This window comes from Crocodylus siamensis, chromosome 9, assembly GCF_052110815.1.
Source record: "Crocodylus siamensis isolate JL-2025a chromosome 9, ASM5211081v1, whole genome shotgun sequence".
Lineage (NCBI taxonomy): Eukaryota > Metazoa > Chordata > Crocodylia > Crocodylidae > Crocodylus > Crocodylus siamensis.
In genome coordinates this window covers 16021120-16048191 of record NC_143403.1, presented here as the reverse complement: position 1 = coordinate 16048191, position 27072 = coordinate 16021120, and the positions used below count along the sequence as shown (strand labels likewise).

Genomic DNA, 27072 nt, shown 5'->3' with positions numbered 1-27072 from the left:
CCTAATCTTGCTCTATTCCAGCTAGCACCAATATGTTTTGTTTTATGTCCTTATTTCTACAGACGTTAGAGAACTCATTTCTTTAACTCCTATTTGTGGCTGATTTTCTATCCTTCCTATAGATACTTGCTAGTGTTTTTTCTAAAATTTGATTTTGAAAAGGTGTAACCATCCTGTACACAGGGCACAGTGCCCACAAATTTTGCCATTCCTTACATGGGTCTAGCAAACATACTAGATCTTCCTTTCTCTTTTTTAAATTTTACAGGCAACCCCTGCTTAGTGCTCTTAATTGGTTAGTGAAAAACCAAGTGTTAAGCTAAACAAGTATTAAGCAAAACCGAAAATATCTGACAAACCAAGATGGCAACCGCAAGCGTTTTTAATGACCCAAGACTGTGACCCTGAGCATTTTAACAAAATTTACTGAGTGCTAAGTGAAATCATGTATCAATTTAAAATTAGCATTATAGCAAGACAGCGCTAAGCAAAACAGCATTAAGCAGGAGTTGCCTGTAATTGAATAGTCATGTAGAATATAATGCAACTGAAATAACTTCATTTTAATGTTATTTTTCTTGAAATAAATATTAACATAATATAGTACTGTTTTCTTAAACAAGTTCAAAATTAAAATGTGATCATAAGTAGTATATATATCAGTATATATTCACTGATCCCTTTACAGCCCTTTCAATATAGAATTGCACTAGTTTAACCGAAAGTGCAAAAGTATGTAGATTTAACTAAAACAGTGCAGACCACTATGTAGACTTGTTTTGGTTTACTTATATTTTGATACTTTCTCTTGCAAATCTGAAACTAAACTTCTCATGGTTTTCATTTTAAGTGTTTTCATTTATTTTTTCCTTACGTTCTCTGTAAGTCATTTGTTTTCCAATTTCACCTTTCTCCCCCCATTTTTGTCTCTGGTGTATATTTCTCTTTCCTCATACCTTTTGGTCCCATTCATGTTCCATCAGTAACTATATTTCCCACTTTCTAAATCTACAGTTGACCTTCTCCCGGCTTTCGATCTCTATCCCATTTTGATCATTAGGCTAAGTGGTATGATCCAGAGCATGGTTTTGAGCACAGAAAAATGAGGATGAGGGGACTGTTTCAGTCTGTTGTGTCTCTAATGAATATACAGGTATTACTCTTGAAATATGGGTATACAGCACTCAAACCTTACACATTTACAGTAATATGGTGTCTTCTAGAAATAGTTAAGGCATTTTCAACTGTTTTACAAATAATGAACATAAACTAATTTATTTCCACATCTTCCTGCTTACAAGCAGGTCAAGATCCATCTAGTATAAGACAAAACCTGAAAATATTCTACGTAAACTAAGCATCTTGGATTCATACTGCATGCCTTTCTGGACAGCACTGACTAAACAACAGGCTTCCCACCAGCCAAAAGGGCACGTGCACAAGTATTTCCAAAAGCCCACGTTTAAGACAGATCAGGGAAACATCATTTCTAATTCAGCTAATCCTTGTAAACCTAACAGTATCACCTTCATCAGTTTACACAGAACCTGGAGGGAGACAAAATTCTCTTCTTGAATGTGGATCATCTGCTCATTCAAGAAAAGACCAGCTGGCAGTGCAGTTTTGAAACTGAAACAATTTTTAAAGTTAATTCAAAGCTTTTCATTTCAAATAATGTAATGCCCCAAACACCATCTGGCTAATACATCTTTTTGTATTATAAAACTGGTTATTTTGCCTCAGCAGTTCCAATGCAATTGACAGTCAGTATACAATCAGCTACTGATCCAAATAAGCAACATTAAAAATATTAAACTAAAATCATATCATTCCTAGTTTTCTATTACCCCTTTTAAAATATTTTGAAATATTTTTGGTCAAAAACCACTGAATAAATTGAAAAAAGAGTTTCGGGAGTTTAAATACTAAAAGAAGAGTCTTATCCTGTATTTTGTACAGTTTTAAATACGGTGAATGAAATTCAACCTTAGAGAGCACCAGACTGCTAGCCAATTATGCACTTTCATTAGGAGGGTGGGAAGCAAGGCAGGGCTAAGGTACAAAAACCTAGATGTAGCACTTGAACAAAAAACCTGGTATTCATTCCACATAAACTCAAACAGGTTATCACGTACTTGACAACAGTACTACTGCTATAAAAATCACACATCAGTTTGATCTGAATATTACCAATTAGCTTATCACCAAAATATTTATTAACTCAGTAATATTTAACAATTATACATTTTCGCTTATTCTTATGTATATAGCAACACTCCCTCTAGTGGATCAAGAAATGCAATGTATACTGAGGTTCCTTCAAATTTTTCAATTCAAGTGGTGCTCTTACAATTACTCAAAACAAACAACTAAATCTGCTAGACAGTAAGTTTTCCTATAAAGATGTAATCCTATTGCAGTCTGATCACTTTTTAAAATGTATATTTTTACCAACACCGCTAAGCATTTTTATTTTGTCAAACATCCAATGAACTAATCAGGATTGCACTGAATGAGACCATGGCACCCCAGATCCAATGAACTGCAAATATTTTTTGAGACAGTTTACTTACAATAAGATATAAAATATAATTAAAGCCACTATCTATCTAGCTTAGCTTTACAGGAAGTATAAACCATGAACATCTGAACAGTGCTTCTTTCTCACTTCCAGCAGTAGCACAGCTTAGTTGTCATTTCAGCAGCATGTTTTGCTACATTTCACTACCTTCAATTATTTCCGAACACTTTCAAAAACATTTTTTCTTTTATATCTACTGTCCACCTTAACAATCTATGTCACTAGCTTGCTTTACAATTCTGTGACTTGCATAAATTATGAAAACATTTTCAAAATCGTTAAAGTAGGAACATAGTGACCATGGTACAAAGTTTATATAAACTCTTTTTAGACAACTCTTCTTCACTGCATATTTATAGCAATTTGTAGTAATTCACACAGTGAAAGGAAACCTCACCTATTTAACAGATTTACTGCCTGTTTACACATACACATAATTTTTATGGCTTTGGGAATTATAAAATATTGAAAACACAGAGCAAACAAAGAATAGAGGAGAGAGATAAACAGGAAGAATTGTCATATGTCTCTTTCTCCATAACAATATTTCCTAATGCATTTCATTCATAATATTGGAATTTAGGTACAATTAACAGTGACCAGGGTTTGCCAAGTAGGTTACTGCTGAGGCACAGTATTTCAACTGATGTATATTTTAGGTCTTTCTATCTGAAGGTAGTTATGGACTGATCTGAGCATATGCATTTCTTAAGCCAGGAATAGGTTTCCCTCACACTGTGAGGGTTTAAGGCACCTAGCACCCTACTGAATTGTCCTCTCAAGCTATCAAAACAAAACTACAACTACTGTTACTTGCTTTTTCTTTTTTTTTTTTTTTTTTTTTTTTTACAAGTACAGGAACTAGGACTAGTGACTGAATAAATGCAAGACATCCCTATAGAGAAAGAAGTAGTGCATAGGTAATGACATTATTTAGTAACATTAATTGTTACAGGAACAAAACTGGTAAGCAAAAGTAACATTTCTAAAAAATGACATTTTCAGAAAGACAAAGGCATACTTTTTTCCACCAAAATCTAATGCTGCTGTCATCAACAACCCAACAAAAGCTACAGCCACCTAAAATGGAAATGAAAATGTAATGTATGGAAATATTCTCTTATAAAATCTCCTTAGGCTTCACATGTATTAATGTATTAGTTTGCAAACATTAAGATCAAAGGCAGAGCAACAAATACATCCTAAAAAGTTTTTAGTCAGATTTTTATTAACGATATACAAGTAGCAAGGCATAAAAAATTAATATGTTCAAGCCTTGAAATGTCAAGTGTAATGATCTCTAGCTCTGCTTACCTCCTTTGCTTTTTGTTTCAGTCTAGCTTGCTCTGGGTCTTCTTGCCTTGAGCGACTCTACATGTTTAAAAAAATGGAAAAAAGGTTAACAGATGGTTTAAGAACCCCTCATGTTGCAGTAAGTTAAAAAATAGCAAAGAAAGGGGAACAGGATACAAGGTGTCAAGGATGGGATGCTTAAATTCATAGAAGTGCAATTTCAAGCCTGTAGGCCTCACCCAATACACTGTTAAATATTCAGTTGTAAATAAAATCTAGTGGAGGTTTAAACAAAAAGGCTCAATCTACTTATGTTATTACCAACTCTAAAGTTTCAATAGAAGTTGGAATATGTTTCTATTATTTAATAGGTATATATGCATTCATTATGAAAACAACTCAGAAAAGGAAAATATCTGAATTAAGCATCTATCAGGTGTTTTTCATTATCTAATTTTGATTTAACTTAAGTAAGTCAATTATACTCCCATATTGTACTGACAAACTTATTTAAGGTTTTATTTTAATACGCAGCTATTGACAGAGAATGTACATAAATCTTGTAAAGGCTTCCTCTTAGCTATTAATGCAGCATAATTACAGATGCAAATATTCTGTAAAATCATACCTTTTATACAACATAAAAACATGTGTAAGGTTTAGGCCATTAATGCTTGCCTCTTAGTTTTATTAATTTTGTCATTTAATGAGCAGTACATGCCAAATGGCAATTTTTAATAGGCAAATGGCAACTTTTAAATCCATAAACAACAACCATATGCCCTATACATAAAATACAGCTAAGGATCCTGATCCTATACTTATTTACATAATATATGTAAAAGCTTATAACTATAATGACTGTAATGTTTATATATTTTCAAAATGAATTAGAAAAAAAAATCAAATTTATGGAATTCAATAATGACTCAAAATTACAGACAAATTACAAATGTAGTATTCTAGGTTTTCTCTATTTATAGTATGACTGGTTAAAATTAAGATAAAACAACATATCAAAGCTATAAGAAGTCACAATAAAAGTCATGATCACCATGTGAACAATTATTCTTGTCTTGGCACTTGAAAGGTATAATTATTTTCTCTTTTTTTTTTTTGTACATTTCTTTGCATGTTAAGTTTCCAGTTAACCTCTAACAGGCTACAGGAATAACAATATTTATGCCATTCCCTTCCTCTCCTCAGTGTTTCTAAATCAGAGAAAGGTTCAAGGTTTCAGAAAGGAAACTCATTTGCAAACATATAAGTGATGATGGTTTTTTGGTTGGTGATTTTTGCTGAATATTTTATGTGTTCTCATTTAGAGTGTAGGAATTTGGAAGTCCAAAAAGAACAGCAAAGGTTGAGGAGAGACCTAATTTGGCAGACACAACCTAGAACAGATCTGACTCCCTCTTAACAGATACTTCAGCAGTTAAAGCGAAACTCACTCTGAATTTTCTTTACTGATATTATTTTTTTTTCAAATTACATTGCATGTAGATTAAAAGGCATCATGCCAAAAAACAGGACTAAATTGGATTAAATAAGACTTCACTGCACGTCTGAAAGTCATCAGGCATATTAGCTTAATCTTTCCATAAAACCTAATAGTGAGTTTACAGCTGCAAGTGTAAACAATTCCCATTCCTTTTTGTCTCTTTTTATTCCACTCAAGCCATCTTCTTAATACTACTTTTCATACCCTTTTTTACTCTGGTCTCCAAGTTTTATTTTAGGCCAACCTTTATACTTGGAACCCTGCTCTACACCCAGTGTGCTGTATCTCTATCCTTTTTGTCCTGCAAATATGCACTTCTTCCAAAACACCCTAATGCACATAAAACACCTTAAACAATAAATGAAAAAGATACTAAAAATAAAAATATTAAACCAGGGAAGTAACTTTTTTTTTTCACACTTGTTCATCACTATTCAATGATTTTGGTTTTTGATACAACCTACTAGCACAACCTCACACATCTTTTTGGTCACATCTAAACAAGAAAAATAATTAATATATAATAAATATTCTAATTAGCACTTTTTACATGCTAGCGTAGACAGACATTAACATCTGTGGAAACTTGTTTTCCTAGTCATGGTTAACTACAATTGACTATTACCAACCCTTCTCTTTATAAGATACTAAACCTTGCCTCCAGTAGAGTATAACAACATGCTCATCTGTGACAAATATTTTCTAACATTTTAATATGTGGTAACATATTTTAGTCAGTTTAATGTCTGTAGATGAATTAAAATGCACAATATGATATAAGGTTTCAAATAAATAAGAAACTAAAGTGCTTCAAGTCCACAGTTTGTCAATTTCCCTAACTTCCTGGGACCATTTTTCCTAGCTTAGATACGTACGTACTTAGAAAGACCCAAAAGGTGTCACGACTTGCACATGGGAGATCTGTATCTGTGGAGCTCCTTCTGCATTTAGAAAGTATTCAATTTTTTCTTTAAAAAAAGGGTTGTTTTTACTACATTAATTTTTGTTTTTAACTAAATATATCCCCCTCAGTGATTTTTTTTTCCAAATCAGAGCACAGATTATTATGTATATAAGTAGAATAATAGTCCCTTTTGTTGATGCAACGCTTACAGTTCATAAATTTAGTGGAATAATAATTTATCCATGTAATCTGTAAAATCAGTGCTGCACTTTATATGAATTTTGCATCATATTTAACAAGTTAGATATATGACAGGATTCAGAAACATTCTCAAGCTTTAAGCTCAGAGGAATTGTATTTTAAAAGCTCTCAAGGCTTTCCCCTTAGGTGCAGGTTTGCCTTGTATTTTCAGTCACATTTCCATCACAATTAAGGCACTGAGAGCTTTACATTTTCTTTTACACACACATATATACACACACACACCCTATACTAGGGGACTTTAATACTTCAATTTCTTTTTTTTTTTCATTAAATAAAAGTTAAGAGTCACAACTGCAGGTGCTGCACTATTGAGAGCCACTGCTGTGCCAACAGTTTCAATTTTAAACCTATTTTCCCCATTGATGACATTAGAACTTTACCCACGGCTGTACCAGCTTACAACTTTCACTTTTAATTAAAGAAGTTAAATTGGCAACATGAAACACTTTGCTTTCACATTAGCTTTGTTAATAAAAAGTGAACGTTAAAAGCAGCATAGCTGAGGGTAAAACCCTATTCAAACAATAGCCACTATAAGGTGGAATGCAAGAGTGCAAGTGTGATATTATTATTATTGTTATTATTATTACTACTACAATTGGATAAAGTAACAAAAAATTAAAATCCAGACAATATCCCCCCCTTGCCAGGAGGGGGCTTATCAGTAATATACAAATAGTTTCAGTTCAGAGAGGTGTTCTTCTTATCAAGAGCAGCACTACATCAATTGTACTCCTAAACTGGAAAGAGTAAAAGGATTAAATGAGCAAACAGGTATAGACACTGGACCTTCCTCCCACTTTCACAGGTAGCCCTGGAAATTCATTGGCAGTATGGCGTAGGGAAATTTCTACGGACTTTAGCTGTGCTATATCTATTCAATAGAATGGCCTTTAATCTGTAGTGTAGTCAAATTTGGCACCATCCACACACACTAACATTAACTTCAAAAACTATTCAGGAATATAATAATAAATTTACTAATGTACTTTTGCCAAAAAAGCAGGAGACATTCTACATTCTTGCAATCACTGTATTTATTTTTAGTGCCCATGAATTTGGCAGGTTAGTCTACAACACACACTAAAAATAAGTTAAATAAAAACCAAAAAGGATGTACTACTAATGAGGGCCCAGTATGATGATATACATCACTCAGTTAAAGCAATTATAATTTGATAGCATCAGCAATAATATGTAATTAACCAGTCTCAGCAACTGCTACATTTTTCTCTTATTTTTAAAACAAGAATAACCTCAATGGATTATTAAATACATTATGTAAGCTTCATGGAATGGGCTCTGGAAGGATGATTTTCATAGATTTTCATGGTTGGAAGGGACCTTACAGATCATCGAGTCCAACCCCCTGCCCTGGACAGGAAAGAGCACCGGGGTCAGATGACCCCAGCCAGGTGCTTGTCTAATCTCCCCTTAAAGACCTTGGGAGCCCATTCCAGGTTCTGGTCACCCTTACCAGATTCTTCCTGATGTCTAATCTAAATCTGCTCCATTGTTTCTCGTTACCCTGAGGCACACTCTGGTAAATAGAGTATTTCCTATTCCTTGCTGCCCCCACCCCTGATGAATTTATAGATGGCCACAAGATCATCCTTCTCTTGCAGAGGCTGAAGAGGTCCAGGTCTCTCAATCTCTCCTCGTAGGACCTTACCTGCAGGCCCTTAACAATAAGAGCGGCCCTCGTCTGGACCCTCTCAAGGTTATCCACAACCCTTTTGAACTGCGGCAACCAAAACTGCAGGCAGCACTCCAGCTTCAGCCTCACCAATGTCACACAGAGAAGAAGTATCACTTCTTTAGATCTGCTCGTGATGCACCTGGTAATGCATGACAGAGTGCGGTTGGCTTCACTTATCGTTTCATCACATTGACAACTCATGGCCATCTGGGAGTCTACTATGACTCTGAGATCCCTTTCTGCTGCTGTGCTGCTTAGAAAGTCATCATCTCGTCTGTGCATTGTTGATTCTTTCAACCTAGGTGCAGCACTTTGCACTTATCTTTGTTAAACTGCGTCCTATTCTTTTCTCCCCACATTTCCAACCTGTCCAAATTCATCTGAATCCGTTCCCTGCCCCTTAGTGTGTTTACTTTGCCCCATAATTTGGTGTCGTCTGCAAATTTGATGATTGATGTTATCTAGCAATGAAATATTTCAGAGGGAGACAATGGGATCAGAAAGGAAAACCCATGGACTGCTCAATAGCAGAAATGTAGTCCCGCTGATGCAATGGCTCCTTCGTCAAGAGGCTGACAAAAATTTAAATTTACTGACAGCAAACAGGATGATGAGACAGAGGAGTTGCGATCAGAGTCAAGGATTAGCAACTCTTTTAAGAAGGGCAAACTCAGGGCTGTAAGAGGACTGAAGTGTGCCTGTAAGCAGTTAGGTAAGCAGAGAGGAGAAGAGATTTTCCTGGGCAACAGCTAATTTGGGGGACTTATTCCAGGAAAGGAAAGGAAAAAATAAAAAGATTCATGATAAAATAATAATAAGTAGGCAAAGAGGGACTAAACAAAGGATTTTTCGGAAGAAGGTCAAAAGCTTCACCACCAGCTTTGATAAAAGTACAGTGGAGCTAAATAGACTGAGGATAGTGATCACTTGCAGAAGGCACGAGTTTAAAGTTGGAAGAAGGTTCTCTTGGCTCAAACAGGAAGGGGGTACACATAATCTAGGTTGAGGGTGTTGGGTTGTGAGCTGATAAAAGGAGACTAGCGTGCATGGGGGCAATAGCCTGATATTTTTGCAGTTTTAAAACATAATTTAATTTGCTCACAAGGCCAGAAATCTTGAAATATTTTTTACACCATTTTTTCTTTTGCCTTCTGTATCTCCCTTGTCTGTAATTCTACCTATTGCCCACTCCAAAACATTTCCTATTTCTGTCTCAAGTAGGATGACTGCCTACTTGTTAATCATGCCCCAACTTGATACTAAGGTCTGGCTCTTTTACAGTAGGTCCTCACTGCTTATTATCCAACTTCAAAATCCAGTGCTAAATTGCCAAGCTGGTTTTCAAAGCTCTCCATGGGCTCAGCCCCCATTACCATTTTAACTTCCATGTTCCTTGTCCCGACTCTCTCAGCTGGAGGTGACTCTTTAATCCCTACTCTACTTTCCTCTATCATGATTTCAGGCCTTGTCAACAGAGGGATGGTCAGTCGTTGGTGTAGTTTCATTAGTATAAACATATATTTTAGAAGCAATTTATACCAAGTTAACCAGTATTGATGTAAACTGTGCCCATACTAGAAATCTGCACTGGTGCAGCTACAAGTGGCAGAAATCCCATGGAAGCGTTAGGTACTAAGGCAGTTTTGTTCTTTAAAACTTTTCCTAATATCATCCTATCTTTATAAAGCATTCAGTTATACTACATTTTAAGCCTCGTGTACAAATTAAACCTAATGTTCTATTCCCATTAGGAAGCTGCTTATTAGGGGTGTGTGAAACAGGCCTATTTGATTCGGATTTGGCTCGAATCAGAGACAGTGATTCGATCCGTTGATTTGGATCACTGTTCCCAATTCAATTTGGCCAAATCTGAAGATTTGATGCGGATTTGGAGAATCAACTATTCAGACACAGACTTAGCTTTAAATGTTTCATCTACATACCTTGAGGACCATGCATGGCTCGTGAACGCTGCAATGCTGTACCAGCAAATGGAGTGGTACACAGAAGCACAGGGGGGCCCTGTGCGTGCTTGGTGGCAAACCAGGAAGCAGATTGGAAGTACTTCTAGTCCCCTTCCGGGTCTGCCAGGGAGCAGGCAGGGAAGTCTCCCCTATGCACTCCCGGCTCAGCCATCAGTCACGGGGGGACCCCAGGTGCCCCCCCCAGACCTAGGAAGCACCAGTCGCTGAGCAGGGAGGGTCTGGGGGGCTCCCCAGAATGCTCTCCAGCAGACCCAGAGCTGGACCTGAACTGCTTCTGATCCACTTCTGGGTCTGCTGCCAGGTGCGCTGTGGAGCCCTCCGCACTTCTGTGGGACACTCCATGTGCTCCAGCATTGCAAAGTTCACATGCTGCCTGCTACCTAGAGGTATGTAGAAAAAAAATTTAAAGCTGTGTCTATGTCTGAATCACCAAATCTTTCCAAATCAATTTGGAGGGTTTCTATTCAATTCAGTGAAATTAAAGGGTCCTCTGATTTGATTTGGAGATTTGGCCACCAAATTGGGCCTAATCTCCACCAAAATGAATTAGGGACCAAAGCTTCGCACAGTCCTGCTGCTTATACCAAGAAAACCCCAAACTATTTTGCATATGTGGGATCTAAGCATATATGAAGAATTCCAAGAATCCAAGCTTTTATTTTAAAAGTCTAACATTTCTCTCCCTTAATGAAACGATGGTGATGGTAACATTCTATATATATTGTGTTAACATTATTAATAGTTCATTAACTATTATTAGAGTTATTGAAATATTAAAGCTAATGTTTATGCAAGGAACAACTGTTCTGAATTAATATTTCACAATAGGTACTACATTTTTCAGAAATCTAGATGCACACTGGCAGTTTTGATGGCATAAAACCTTTCACCTATAATCATCTAAAAGCAGCAAAACCTTCAACGCTTGACCTGTCCTTCAATGGTGTGTGTCTGTGTGAATTTAGTACTCACAAAAGGTACCTTACATATATAGAGTCCTATATACAGAAACACTCCATTTAGCCACCTTGCAATGCCATGTAGGCAGCAGCAGTGTAACTTTCTTGTATGTGCCTTTGCCCTTATCTACACCACAAAGTCCTGGTGCAAGAACCGTCAGCTAGGACTGTGAAATGCTCACATTCCATGGCCAGCAATGCTCTGTTGGCAAATTCCTGCCAGGGGTACCACTTTGCTACCATGCCTTCCACTGTTCAGAGAACCAGCATAGCTGAGAGACAGAAAATTTCCTTCCAGTAAAGTTGTACCTTCACAGGTTAACTAAGCTGCCTCAGTGTGGCTACTGTTTTTAAAGCACCAGCAGCCCCTGTAATAGAAACATAGCCTCCTGAAGGAACAGTATCCTAGGATGGTGGGTAGTACAGTCTTTGGAGTCAATTCAATAATAAGCTTCACTGCTGATAAGTCATGATAATGAACAGGCCACTAACTGCCATTACTTACAGATTTTGGTCATTTGTTATCTAGCCAGCTGGGCTGAATTTTTAACAACAGCACCTGTTTAATACATCTAATTGACAGCTCAGTTCACATAAACACATCAGGGCCTATACCATTATTGGAAAGTACAACCTCCTTGGATAAGCTGGTGCATTCAAACAATCAGAGAAGCTGGAGATAGGAAAGCCTCAGAAAGCCACCAATGTATCAATACATTGCTATGAAATTTTTCTCAAGATTTTGTTTAGTTCATTACTGATGTTAACTGCACCACTAACTTCACTAACATTCTGAGGAACCTCAAACTGATTATATAAAAGAGGGACACTAAAATACCCAAAGAAAAGGAAACAAAAATGTGTATGAGAAAACGCAACAAAATAAAGTTTAGGTAAAGAAAGGTAAGGGAAGAAAAATAAAGATGATTGCTTAAATTCTTCCTTGTAACTAATACAAATTACACAGTAAGAGAACCTTAAAGTGGATCCATTCTTTGAATAAAAGAAATAAAGCATAATCCTATGTGAGAGACAGAGGGAAAAAACCTGCCATGAAAGGAATTGTTTGAGACTGTGCAGAAAGTTTGTTCTCTAAGAAAGTCTTTAACTTTGATGTTAAACCCACCGTTCGATTTTATAGTTTCCTCACACGTAACAAGGCACATTTAATAACTTATGACAATATGCATACAAAACCTGAGAAGACGCAAGATAGGCAAAGCTCACTTAGTTAAACTGTGCACCTATTTAGGTAGAACAAATAGACTGGTTGAGGATGATCTAACACTACCTGCTGGAGGCTGAATGCTACAGCTTACTAAAAGGTTCCATAGTAATGGAACAAATTCAAAGTCAGTATATATTTTGAAAACTGATATAGAAAATAAAAAATGCCTCCTGCCTTGCATCAAAAGAATAATTAAGTGAAAATTATTTCATAATATTGGCCAGTTATTTTTATAAGGACCTGTTATTGTTTATATTAGTAGAGAAAATGAAACACAGCTTGAAAATATGAAAACTTAAGAAAAAATTAGAATAAAACTAAATATACCATTTCTATTAGCTCTTCCTGTCAGGACAGGTTTTAGATTAAGAACATTTTTTGTTGGTATTTTTAGAATGTAAAGATAAGCTCAGAGGACTCCTGGCTGTATTATTTTATGGCCTTCTGGCAGACTCTTAATTTCCAACTAAACCAGAAGGAGCATATCAAGACAAATTAGAGAAGATAAAGTGCAACAACTGGATCAACTACATATCCTACTTGGAATGATTAATATGAATATTACTTTTTAAAATGAACAATAGCCAAGAACATCAGAAAAAAACTTTCCTAAATAGAACTAGGCCTTATCAACAAGGAGAAGGCAATCCAAATTAAGAGAAACAAATATATAATGCCTGCTACAACCAATCCAAGAGAAATACTTAACTGGCAAAAAAGCATTTGACTGAGTTGATTCCACATTGAGATCATTAAAAAATTAAGTTGTGGAACTAGTTTATGAAATATATAGAAGTATGTTATAAAGACCCTTCCTCATTTGTGAAAGTGAAGGCAACAAAATTAGGAAAATTAACATCTAAAATACAACGCTAAGTTGTCCCATATTGCCTCTCTTGTCCATACTGCAACTAATTACTTAAAAATATTAAGTATTAAAGTTATAGGCAAAATTAGCATTAGAAAAATAAAGACTATTTGTAGATTATTTCTGAACACCAGTTTTAAATAGAATCTGAAAGATTAATTAGGTCATCTAATCTATCCCTGTATCCTTTCCACTACAGGACTGCTCCTTTGAGACCACTTTGTTGTACTGAGTATACCAACATTTACAATTCTTATACTTAATAAAATAGAAGACTACAAGAATACAGGCAATTGTTTTCAAAGTAAACCAGAAAATCTATACTTATAGATCTGTGAATACCTGAAGATTGTGTTCATTATACAAAAATTACAACACAATCAGTTAATGCAGATATTTAGAAGTTTCTGGAACATTAATTCTAGATATTATCTAAACCAAAATTTCTTGGGAATTGAGAATTAAAATAGAAAATCCCTCACTGATACACTACACTATGTTGAATGCTGCATACAGAGAACAGAGTCTAGCACCCACTGGGTACATCTACACATGCAATTAATGCGCATTACACTGCACCCGAATGCCCATCTACACGTGTGCTCAGGTCAGGAGCAAATTGAGCCTGACAGGAACAGCCTAGTCCAGGGCTGCTCCTGCCCTGTTCTTCCCCCCTGCAGCAGCCAGGGGGAGCTCCAGTTGCAGCTGCCTCTGTGTCAGCACCAGGCCAGCAGGGGGAAAGGGAGCACCCCTAGATTGGCAGGGGAAAAGGGGGTCAGGCTTGGGCTGGCAGAGGACAGGGGTCAGGCTTGGGCTGGCAGGGGACAAGGGGTTTAGCCTCAGGCAGGCAGGGGTATGGGGAGTGGTCAGCTTCAGGCTGGCACAGGGAGTCAGGCCTGGGCTACAGGGCAGGAGCTGTCCCCAGCTCCAGGGGCCGCTCTGAGTGGCACGGAGCTTGGGGCTAGCCTCAAGCTCCGGAGAGCTGTGAAGGAGCTGCCCCCAGTGCCAGGGACAGCACTTGTCCCACCCCTAAGCTGAGCAGCAGTTGTAGCCCCCTGCTGCCTGGGCTGTCGAGGAGCAATTTGCTCCCGGATATAGCATCTTCACATGCATTCACTCACAAAGCGTTGTTAGCTAGTACCTGTATTTGGCAAACAGAGCTTTACATTAATCTATTGTGTTATAATTACCATGTATGTGTAGACGATGATGCTTTACTGCACATTAGATAAGTCTAATGTAGAGTAAAACATATGTGTAGATGCACCCACTGACAATCAAAGGGAACTGGACAATTAATCTTACACTCCTTTGCAAATCCCAGCAATAGTACTCTATATCTCAGGACCTTATAGAAAAAGCTTAATTTTGAGAAATGTTGAACCACCCAAAATTCCACTGGTGTCCATGGAATTATGTGCGCTTGGCAATGTTCATGATCAAGTCAGGAGTGATTTTATGTATTACAATAACCATAATAAATACATCTCAGTGCATTAAGGGCATCATATCACATGGATTGTTTCTTCTATAATTTTAAACTAGATAAATAACTGGCTTGTGTGAATAATATAACGTGCTTTCAACTATTAGTTCACAGAACATTTTAAGAATTATAAATAAAGTAAAAACTGTATTAACTGGCATTCTACTAGCTGGAATACTCTATTAAGTGGAATTTCCAGCCAGCTGGCCATATGCAAGGGGGGTGAGGAGAGGGAAGCTTGTATGCAGCCACCTACCACCCTGTGGTGTTGGTACTCTGCATGCGGCCACTCCCTTCCCCCGTCCCCTCCCTGCCCCCACTCCACAAGGGTTTTCAAAAGGTTGAAAACCCCTGCCTCAGATAACCAGAATTTTTAGATACTTGGCACCCCCCATTCCCCACTTGTGCCAGTTAACACAGCTTTTACTGTAGAAGGTTTTAAGTACTGTTTAAATAGAAAACATAACTATATAATTGTAGTAGTAATATTAAAGCTAGTCTTGAGTTTAAATATGGAATACACTATTAACCCTTAATATGACATATTTACCAGTAACAAGAGGTCACAAGGGTTCTTTAAAAGCCAAACTGTATATCAGGGTATGTGAAAAGCGACTGATCGGCAAGGTAGGGAATGATTACAGTAGGTCAGAATATAGGGAGATGTCAGCAACAAAAAGTGTGGTCAGAGCAGCTGAGCCTGTTTACATACTGTGACTCTGACCTTCCACTGCATATCGTGCAGACCTGCTGTAAGCTGAAGCTTAGCTTCTCTCTCTGGGGTATATTCAGCCTAGGGTACAGTTGGAAGCACTGTTGGTCACCGTAACTGTGAATCTTCTCTCCCCTATTTACCTTTGCTTCTTGGATACACCAATTCACACTATACCATCTCACCTATATAGTCTTTTTTTTTTTGGTGAATTTGGTGCAATGTATATACATATATCTTTCGTGATGCAACATTTAGAAATAAATACTGTTATTTATGTAAACATCTGTTATTAAAATCAACTGTGTAGATCAGAGGTACCTTGGCAGCTTTTAACAAGATTTCCCTCTCTTGTTCATCTTTTCTTTGCTTTTCTAAACGCTCCAACTGTTCAAAAAACTTTAACTGTGATCGGACATCTGTAGCCTGCTCATACCATTCATCATCCTGGAAAAAACAAACATATTTTATTTTAAAAAACATGAAATCTTAATAAAATAAATCTTCACTGGGTTTTAGATCCTTTTCCTTAAAACCTTTCCAAACTTCTAATAAAGTAAGAATATATTTTTGATTCATATGGCATACAAATTATTATAAGAAGACAACAGCCTAAGGTTAATATTGTAGCAACACAGGTAATTGAAAAAATTACCCGATTAACAAAACAGATTTTTAAATACAAGATACATGGATTGATTAATCAATGTCAACTACACTGAAATAAAAAAATGAAATTACTAATAAAACTGGAATTACTGATCAAAAGACCAGGATATTTAATTTTATGATTAAATGATAAACAGTTAAACCTTACTCTATATTTCAGTTCCTGTACTTGTATTTAACTAAAATGCAGCATGAGAAACGTTACCAGTTTACAAAGACATTTACAGTTTAGCTATAGCAGATCCAAGTTTTAAAAAAATAAAATAAGCTCACTATATAAAGAGTATTTGCACACTACCAGTATTCAACAAAAAAAAATAAGACTCAAGTCAATAGCTAAACTGGTGCAAAATGTTGGATTTTTTTTTATGTGAGTTACAAGAATGAGAGTATTATCCATATTATTTGCAACTCAGTTTATCTGCTTGATATTTTCCTTCCTGAAGAAAAAAATTAAATCAAAAAAGGCTGCTAGCAAGTAAACAAAACAAAGTAAAATAATTTCATAGATTTCATAGACATTAGGGCTGGAAGGGACCTCGGGAGATCATCGAGTCCAGCCCCCTGCCCAAAGGGCAGGAAGTCAGCTGGGGTCATAGGATCCCAGCAAGATAAGCATCCAATTTACTCTTGAAGGTGTTCAATGTAGGTGCTTGAACCACCTCTGCTGGCAGACTGTTCCAGACCTTGGGGGCTCGGACAGTAAAGAAATTCTTCCTTATGTCCAGCCTGAAACGGTCTTGCAGGAGTTTGTGACAAAGATAAGGTAGCACTAGGCAGAGTAACCAGTTCCTTGAGGAAATTATTAACTGGGGAGAAAGTCATGCCTGGATGACTTAAGTCATCCACCTAGGATAGGCAAGGTTTATTTTTCCCATGCCAGAACATGGAATAAAATGGAACAAAACCATCAAAGCCACTGACCTAAGAAGGCTGAACAAGGGGGTTAAGCAGGAAATGAGCTGAAGATGAGTGTCAGAGAAAAAAAGAAACTTTAAACTTTTAAACCTTTATTATACAAATATTAAAAACAAACGGTTGACGTGCAAAAGTATGTGGCCCTCCCAGGGGCCAAGCATGAAACACTGGTTAGCAACAAAAAAGAACACCATGTCACCAGAGATTGAAATCTCTTTCCCCATTCCCCCCATCCCCCATGGGGTTGCACATATAGGACCAGCTATACGTCTTCCACCTTGCAGAGGGACCTCCCTCCATGACCCAGCACAACACAAACTGGTCCACATTTTGTTGCAAGGTGAAGTGTCCAAATTCAAATGTGATATGCACTGGACCAGAAAGTGGAAGAGATGGGGGACATCATTGGAGCTGACCCGTGCAAACTGATTTCTGCAGATTTTCAGTCACCTTCCTGGCCTGGCCCAGCAGGAAGCTGGCCAGGGAGATTACATTCCCCTTGACCATTCATTACAGGATAGAGGGGAATTCTCAGAGAAGTGCAAACCCAGCATGCCAAGGCAACAGTTTATGGGTGACTTATCAGGAAAAGTAGATAGGCTAAGCTAGTAATGCCAACCACCTACCAGGTGCCATTAGTTAAGCATAGCAAGAGTCTGATCAAACCAGTTTGGCATGAAGAGTGCAGGCATTCCTCCTACAGATAGCATAGAAAGGGAAGGATGAATTTATTTCTGAAATCTCAACACACACCATTCATACCCTTAAACAACATTCAATATCTACACACTTACTTTGTGAGACTCCATTCGGTGCTGGGTTATCATTGTTACTTTTTCTATCACAGTTCTCAATCTGTTTTGTGTTGCATGGGAAATAAAGGTAACCACCTCAGCTGGCACATCTGTAATTCCTAATTTTTTAGCTAAAGGAAGAAACAAAAATAAAATAAAATTAGCTTCCCCCACAAGAGAAAAGTCCTATGATTTCTCAGGCACCACGATTGTTTCAAATACAAAACTTTAAATATTTTTAAAATGCCTTTTCCTTTCACAAAGGGCCCTGCAGGATCCTTATTTAGAGCACAAAAGTGAATATAATGCATGTAAAGTATGGTTAAAAAAAATAGCAGCCCTCACAGATTTGGATGACATTTCAAAATATGCCAGAAAAGACTAATAAGGAACATATTCAGAAAAAAAAATACTGAAATAAGCAAAGAAATATCTTTCTGTTATGTTGGTAATTCATCATACATCTGGCTTATAAAATATTGCTAAATTTTATTAAGAAACAAATCTTTTTTCAGGTATCTGTAAAGTCTGAAGGAAAAATCTATAATTTTTGCCTTCACTCTTTCAAGATAAAAGTTCTGGATAATGGGCAGTTGATAATTTTATGTTTATTGTATAAAATTTAATACAATATTACAAAAGAAAATATGAAGCTTAATATTGAAGAGAGCTTCCAACATCTTATATCACACTTATACTAACCTACTTTATATTGTTCTACCAGTATAAAGGCAGCTTAAAGAGGGAGGAACTTATACTTGCATTTATTTTAAGTCCTATATATGTCATTAAAGCTGTATAAGAATTAGGGTCTATGGGTAAAATTTTCCAAAGTGCCTAACGCTGTGTCTGCATACACTTGGTAAACATAGTGTGCAGACTGCTTCCTTAACCGGAAGCAGTATAGCCACATTTTACCATGGCCAGACTATCTAGGACCATCTCTTGGCCATACTAATTAACTTGGTAAAAGCAGCACGTGACCTAGACAACTTTGAAGCCTTGGGCATTAACATCCTAAAGTGTTTACATGCTTTTGAAACATTCACACATGATTTCTGCCAGTAAATATCAAAGTTATGCTAATGTTTCTGTTATTCACCTGTTTTATACTGTCAATAACAGGCCACCACACTAACAGATGACAAGACCAATCTGGCCAGATGGCCCCAAACAAATTTTCCTTGTGGTTCCTGAAACACTACCATTGGCGATGGTACGTGCATTCCCCTACAGCAGGGATTGCAATTTATGGCCCAAAGGCCAGATCCAGCCCATGGAATCATTACTGGATACTGCCCATGGATGTGGGGCTTTAGTTGCAGTTGCCCTTGTGGGGGGCAAGTGCTGGCTGTGGGCACTCTCCCCATGACACTGTGAGGCTGCGTGGTGGCGGCAGCGAGATCCTAGTACACACCGGCCTCTGACCCAGGGTGGGTCATTCCAGCCTGTAGCTTGAAAATGTTGCCTATCCCTACCCTACGAGACTGGGCAACTTCTGATAGATCATGTTTTCTATATTAAAGGAAAGAACCATGCTATTTTAGACATAAAAGGCAAAAAAGCTCTGCTAAAACACTGCGAGTGATAACAAGTTACAAGTCAATATTAACGATGCCAAGTGTTTATTAAAAACCTGCCTGAATGCAGGTTCCAAACTTTTATTTCACCCTTGCAAATGTACTTGCCTTTCTGTCCATTTATAGTACAGTAGTGCTATTTAATTCTAGTTTGTAAAAGTGACCCATGTTGGTAAATCAAATAGTCCTTGAAGGTTACTTATCCAACTCTGTTGATTCATTCATGGTCTGCTGAAAACATGTGCAACTGATTTTTTTTAAACCTTGTTTATTATGTAAATGGTTGTTGTAAAGGTGAATTGAAGGATTGGAGAACTTTTAAAGGCTAGACAGTATTTTTGAGGTTCCCAGTAGTTTATTCGAGTAGATTCCTATATCATATACCTACTATGGGCCAAGTTGTTGTCACATTTACACTGAATACAAAAGGCGTAACTCCTCAGTTTTCAGCAGAGCTAATCCAAATGAGCCTCAGTGAGATCAGAATATGGCAAATAGCATTATTATTATGCACTTTAACTGAATACTCACAAAGCAAGCTATATGTAATAAAAATTTCTTAGAAACAATGGATTTATCAAATACAAGGAAATTAAGTTTCATTAATTACCGCTGGATAAATTTCAAAGAATAAGACAAGGCAGTACTCTCTCAAAACTAAAAGAAATGGCTTTTGAAATTATTTTATTTTGTTATCTATCTTCTGCCATGTTCAGAATGAAAAATAGGTTTCAGGATCAAATTACTAAAAATCTATTTCCAACAGATAGAACTGGTAAAGATCTGTTTGGTTCTAGTCAATCAATGACACCTTCATGTTTTGTCTAAGTCTTGCCCCTGCCCTAGCAGGTTATAGAAAGAATAGTCAATATTGGGTAATAATTCTTACCTTTATCAATGAAGACAGAGTTGTTACTGAATCAAAAAAATATTCCTAAGTTCCATATCTTCTTCATTGTGCAAAATGGTGATGCTATTGTTTAAATGCTATTAATCATGTATTATAAAGAACTGTTGTCTTGAGAAAGCAACAGTAAGATAAATTACACATTAAAATACCTGCATTTGCTGATACATGGAAAAATTAAATTTTCCTTTACCAATAAAGCAGCAATATTGATGACATTTAACAATTCCTCATTTATCACAATAATTAAGAAGTGCTGACAATGCATTTCTAGTTATACATTACAAGCTTCAGCCGCACCTGGTAAACACTTAGGTACATGAGTAGTCCCAAAGGGACTTACATGAATATGTGTTTGCAGGACTGGAACTTTATATTCTATTCCCCTCACTGGGACTTCCTTTGTAAGATCAGGAAAAAATTCCCATGGAAATCAATGAGCATTTTATGTGATGACTACAGGATATGACCCTCTATTAATGGTCAGAACATTCTAATGATAACGGGTTTATACTGTACTAGTGTTTTTATAATGATTAAACTCAACACACTTCTGAAAAAAAAAAGTGTTTGTGAGTAAAATATTACAGGGAAAGTGTTTTAGAAAGTTCACGCCCTTAAAGCGTTTCCTGAATTGTTAATTAGAAATACAGTTTTCATTTGAAAGGAAGGAGACAGGCAAATAAAACCTTGGGAGATTTAAAAACAAATATTATTTTCAAAGTGTTCCTATTTTTCCAGCCAAACTCAACAGCAGTAAACCATCACGTCTAAAAAATGAAGAAGACTCAGTGAACAGTAGTTTTATATTGATATATACTTCTGTTATTTTAATGATGTGATTTAAAATGAACTGGCAGTCTTCAGCATCACCCTTGGCTTTATGTCAGCAATGGGTTTGGTTCAGTCAATCACTGACACTACTGAAACAGTGAGCTGCCATTCACCAGCAGGGGGCACTGCAGTAAATCCTTTCTTTAGGCAATGGCACAATAGAAAGTCAGTTGATTAAAAAATGCATATTTCAAACAAATCTGTCATGATACAAGACTTACAACAACCATCTTCCAACAAAATGGTTTGGCATTTTTTCCATATGCACCACAGTAGCATTCTCTGCTACAAAAAATTATTCAGATGTATAAAATTGTTGAAGTAATACAGCCCAAAGTGAAAATTGCTTCTGAATTCTGTTTGTAGATACAGCTATTATAACTGATTTTTTTACTAAGCCATATGAAAAAGATTATGTTTCCTGAAGCTCTCTCTCTGCTCATCTTTCCTTCAATTTTTTTGATCTGTAGTGTCTATTTAAATGTATATTTTATTACATCACTACAGTGTATCATTCCCCCACTTCCCAGAGCTGAATTCACTATGTCACATATGTCTGATATTAATTTTTTTAATGACACTATGAAGTTATTATCTCTTAAAATTAATTTAAGTTGTCAATAGTTTCACACTGTAAGTGTAACCTTAAGGAACTTAGCAACAGACAAACACTTTTTAAACTGATCTTTGTTTTATCACAATATGAAAAGAAAAACTTTCTTGAGCTCCAACTCGTCCTCAGCCAAAGTAATAGAGTTGTACATGTAACAGAAGGCAGCACTGGTCATGCAGACCCAAATGCAGCAACAGTGACTTGTGCAAATGAAGTCTCATGGAACTATAGACATAAGAAATATTTTTGTGAAAGGCAGACTTGCACTATCAAACCCAAATGTGTATATGTATACACCTATAAGCAAAACTGACAGTCAGTACAAAATAAACTTAGTCACAACTAAAAGACAATATGCAAGTAAGAGGGAAAATTAGCCAACTAAAATCTAATAGATGAATTATGGTGGAGATGTATGCGGAGGTTTGAGGAAAAAATGTCAAAACATTAATGTTTCCTTGAATTTTAGGATCAGTAAAAATGGATATCCATTTCTGAGGGCATTAATATTACAGTGCACATAATCTTGCTGGCATTTCCAACACAACATTCCTGTTCTAGCAGAGAGGTCGGCAATCCCCAGCACATGTGCCAGAGTGTGACACAAAGGCATTTTGCTTGGCACCCATGCCTTGGGGAGGATGGCAGGGAAGGAGTCGGGGCTGTCTTGTCATGCAACAAGGACCAGGCCCCTCACAACTCCCCCACTGTTTTTGCCCAGAGGCATGTGTACACCTGCTGCCAGCAGCGAGCCAGGCCAAGGCTTTACAGACCCTGATGCGGCAGCTTGCAGCCTCCCTGCCACCTGCTGCAAGCAGGCCAGGCTCTGTGGCAGGCAGCAGGGGCCTGTCCAGAGCCCAGGCCAGCTGTGGCAGGTAGCCAGGAGGCTGCAAGCTGCTACACTGAGGTCTGTGGAGCCCTGACTCAGCTTGCTGCTGGTGGCGGGTGCAAGTGCACCTGGGGCCAATGGTGGGGGAGCTGCAAGGGGCCCAATCCTTGCTGTGGCAGTGCAGCCATGGACTCTTCCCTGCCATCCACCTTGTGGTGCATGTGCACCCACTGTCAGCAATGAGCCGGGCTGGGGCTCCACAGACCTCAGTTCAGCTGCTTGCAGCCTTCTGGCTGCCTACCACAGCCAACCCGGGCTCTGGGTTGGCCCCTGCCACCTGTCACAGAGCTCAAAGCAGGTGACAGGTGCTGGGAGCAGGTGCACATGCACCTCAGGGCAGATGGTGGGCAAGGGTGTTGGGGCTGCGCTGCCAGAACAAGGACCTGGCACTCCAACTTCTTGCAAGTTGAGGTTGGGGAGTTTTTGACACTAGCGCAGTTTCTTGTCCATGCAACTCTTGGATAAATACAGAAACAAGAAAATAAAGAAGCAAAGTTCAGATTTTCTATAAATTGAATTTATTTGCACCAAAAAAACTGCCTACGGACAAAAACCTAAACCTTTTGGAATACTAACCTTGTCTCTTCTTTTTGTATATTTAGAGCCTAAAATGTACCTCATTTTGAAGCATTTCTAGTATAAGAAGGGGTTAGTCAGTTCTTTGGTATCCCACAGTGTTCTGCTCTCTCTCCATTCCCGCTATGGGTTGGGAGGGGGAAAGAGAGGGGCAGTCGGCCAATGAGCACTGTTTGCTGAGCTTGGCCATCCTCTGCAATCTTGAGAACATGAGGCACATGCAAGAAATGTTCCTCTTCAGCCCTGGAGAGCAGGACAACCTCCACTCTGCATGCATGCCTCTCCACTATTGAACCCCTAGAGTTCTAGTAGGGCAGGAGGAAGTGTGTGTGTGTGGGGGAGGGAGGAGGGGACAGCTAGGCACTTAGAAGGGGTGTATGAAACAGGCCGTATTCAATTCAGATTCAGCCCAAATCAGGGATAGTGATTCAATTCGTTGAGTCGGATCACTGTTTCAATTTGATTCAGCAGAATCCGAATCTGAAGATTCGATGCTGATTCAAAGAATCAGCAATTCGGCCACAGACACAGCTTTAAAAGTTTTTTCTACATACCTCAAGGTACCAGCACAGCTCGTGAATGCTGCAATGCTAGGGTGGATGGAGTGTCTCACAGGAGCATGGGGGGCCCCCCATGTGCTCAGCGGCAGGCCCAGGTATGCCGAGCACGTGGGGAGGATCCCCCTGTGCCCCTCCAGCTCAGAGATAAGCCATGGGGGGGACCCTGGGTGCCAATCAGGAGGTAGGAGGCACCAGGAGGGGCCGGGGGATGTCCCCTTGTGCTCCCTGGCAGACCTGGAAGTGGACCAAGAAGTGCTTCTGGTCCACTTCTGGATCCACTGCCGAGCGCACTAGGGAACCGCCCCCCACGCTCCTGTGGGATGCTCCATCTGCCCCAGCATCTCAGCATTCACAAGCTGCCTGGTGCCTTCAGGTATGTAGAAAAAACATTTAAAGCTGTGTCTATGTCCAAATCATCAAATCTTTCCAAATCTCTCCAAATTGATTCAGAGGGTTCCAATTCAATCTGGAGAGATTAAAGGGTCTCCTGATTCTATTCGAATTGGGAGATTTGGCTGCCAGATAGGGCCAAATCTCCACCAAATTGAATCGGTAACCAAAGCTTCACACAGCCTTAGCACTTAGCCATCCTCAGTAATCTCCAGTGCCTGGGGTGGTACGCAAGAAAGCCTCTTCAGTTTCAGAAGGAGGGAAGATTATTTGTCGCATTCTTCTCAGCCTCCAAAACCAGGAGATTGGAGACTGAGCACATAAGAAAGCATTCATTAGCTGTATGACTCCACTCTTCCACCCTCTCCCATGGGATCACACCCCTGGATGGGAAGGACACCTTGCATACTGTTGTAGCAATTCTGAAGTGCTCAGATGAAGGGAATGAAGGAACATGGGAAAAGGGTATGGCAGCGCACCAACTGAAATGGAATTTGGAACAACTTAACTGTACATCTGTCTGTGGCTTAAGCCAGGGGTGGGCAGCACCCTGCAGTGTTGCGTCACTTTAACAGAGCTCGGCTTCAAGTACAGGCCACTTCCAACTCTAGCTCCAGCCATGGCCTGGGCTGAGTCACTGCCACCCCCCTGTAACAGTGCTACCTACCACTGCTTCTTCCTGGCACCTAGGCAAAGTCCCACCCACCTCAAAACACTGCTAAAGCCCTAACTCTCCACAGACTAGATAAAATGGCTCCCTGGGCTGAATCTGGCAGTGATTGCTGACCCATGACCTAAGCCTAATTCCTGGGCTTCCTGGAGAGCCCAAGTTCAACAGGGAGGTAAAAAAAACCCATGATTTTACTCAGAGATCAGTCAACTTCAGAGAGTAGTATTCTTAACAGCCCTGTCATGGCAATGGTCTTTCAAGGTTTACATTCCTTTCTTAAATCACTTCCCTGTAATACCGGTAAGTTTGAGACACAAGACCTGGAATTATGTTGTCCCCAAACTTCTCCAACTATTCATTGCTGGTTACCCCTACAACAGATATGGGAGAAACTGCAAGATTCAGCTCTAAATATGAATAAAGAACCAGCTCTATCCTGACTTATAGTGTAAAGGTGTATGAACCTGGGGCCTTCTTTTGTTTCCTTCAAGGCTTTTGAATGCCTAAACAAATACTTTATATTATATTACTCAGCAGCAGCAGAAAAGCACTGGCAGGACACATCTATGGTCTCAAATAAATCTTAAAAATTCACTGTGGGCCAGCTTTTAGTATTATAAACACCTTCCTCTACTTCCATGTAGAAGAGTACTCAACCCTAAAGTAGCCCCTGACCCTCACAGATATCCAGCCTGCAGTTATTATAATCAAACTATTTGAAATTTTTTAACCTGGATTCTCCTGTATTTTTATGCTTTTCCACTGATTACTACTTCCTCGAGTCCTTCTTGTTTCCAAATTCAGTATGTTCTTTGCCTTCTCTTCTCCCCACAGCACACCTCCTTCAGCATGCCTCAGTCTTCCTTTTATCCCCCTAAAGACTTCCAACTTATAGTATTAGGGGAAAAAAGAGAAAGCATTTATTCTGTTGCATTGCTTTAAGTTGTAAATGCTAAAATACTAAAAAATACCTTTAAGCTTTATAAAATGTTTATTTTAATAGACAATGTGCTAAGTTAATAGTCCCTGTTCAAGAAGAGAATAGTAAAAGTTTTCAAAGCTAGGACTAAGATAGATGTATTGAAACTGGACATGTATAGTACACACCCTCCCAATGTTAGATTCTGGTATATGCTAGTCATTTAGCTAATTTTCACATGCAAAAAGTTAACTAAATTACAGTTATGTATTACCACAATGTAACTGCCCATTAAAATATAAATAATGGAAGACCCCAAAGCTGGCATACTCCATATGCTTTTTTTAACAGATTAATTTTTATTCTATGAGAAGACACATATTTGACTTATGAAATCTATTGCTGGATATATATGGAGTGTTTGGGAGCTTCTCTGGGTTTCCTGAGGTGTAATCAATAGTGACATTTCAACACCTGTTCAAAACTACCAACACTGAGGTACATCCCCAGAAGGTATTTTGCAAATTTAGGGACTGTGGTAAAACATCAGCACAATAACTTTAATGCCCCCCCTTTCTCCCCCCACCCAAAAAAAGAAAACCCCCCAAAAAACAACTTATGAACAACTCCAAAACATACAGGTAAGTATCCTGGAAATATGCTGTCATTTTCACCACAAGAGAAAGCAGGCATTAAAGAAAGAGGTATCTATGTAGTTATACAAATCCCATGTAACATACAGGATTCCCTTGATTTATACAAGTTCTGTATATGTGGATTTGCTCTTATGTGATGACCCTTTTTATACCCCAAATTCATTATATGCAAGGTAAATTCACTCTTATGAGATCAGCATAGGTGTATCCCCCTCTCCCCCAAGCAGGTAAGTCTGTTAGTCTGTGAGGGAGGGGAAAGGGCCATGAGGGGAAGGGAAGGGTGAAGGTAAGGCTGGGGCTGGCACCGGGCTCTTCCCTGTGCTCAGTGTGGGCAGCAGCCTGAAGCAGGACAAGAACAGGCTGGGGCTGGCAGCACCACCAGGCTCCTCCCAGGGCTCGGGTGGGCCGCAGCAATGGGGGGGCGGGTGACTGCAACCACCATAAATTTCACTGTAGTGCCCCCATAACCTGCCCTCCCAGCACCGGGAAGAGCCCGGTGCTGTCGCCAGCCCCAGCCTGCTCTCATCCCACTGCATGCAGCTGTCCGCCCTGAATGCCAGGAAGAGCTCGGTTGCCGCTACTGGCTCCAGCTTGCAGTAGCTGCCAGCCCCAGCCTG

At 38.6% G+C, this 27072-nt stretch overlaps 1 protein-coding gene across 7 annotated transcripts in view; it reads right to left on the bottom strand.

Annotated features, from left to right (window-relative positions):
* LOC149857152 (transcription initiation factor TFIID subunit 4-like) overlaps positions 1-27072 on the bottom strand; it is a 206863-nt gene that overhangs the window by 100666 nt on the left and 79125 nt on the right. For 6 of the 7 annotated variants that reach the window (XR_016444134.1, XM_090062592.1, XM_090062589.1 and 3 more), the window contains exons 11-13: positions 17862-17992; positions 15802-15927; positions 3896-3952 (exon numbers count right to left, since the gene is read on the bottom strand). Coding sequence is in view for 5 of the 7 variants with exons in the window: in XM_090062592.1 (XP_089918718.1) it covers positions 3896-3952; positions 15802-15927; positions 17862-17992 (314 nt within the window). In the remaining 2 variants the exon portion in view is untranslated. Of the gene's footprint in view, positions 1-3895; positions 3953-15801; positions 15928-17861; positions 17993-27072 lie in introns of those variants that run through there. The other variant, XR_016444135.1, reaches the window with a different exon arrangement.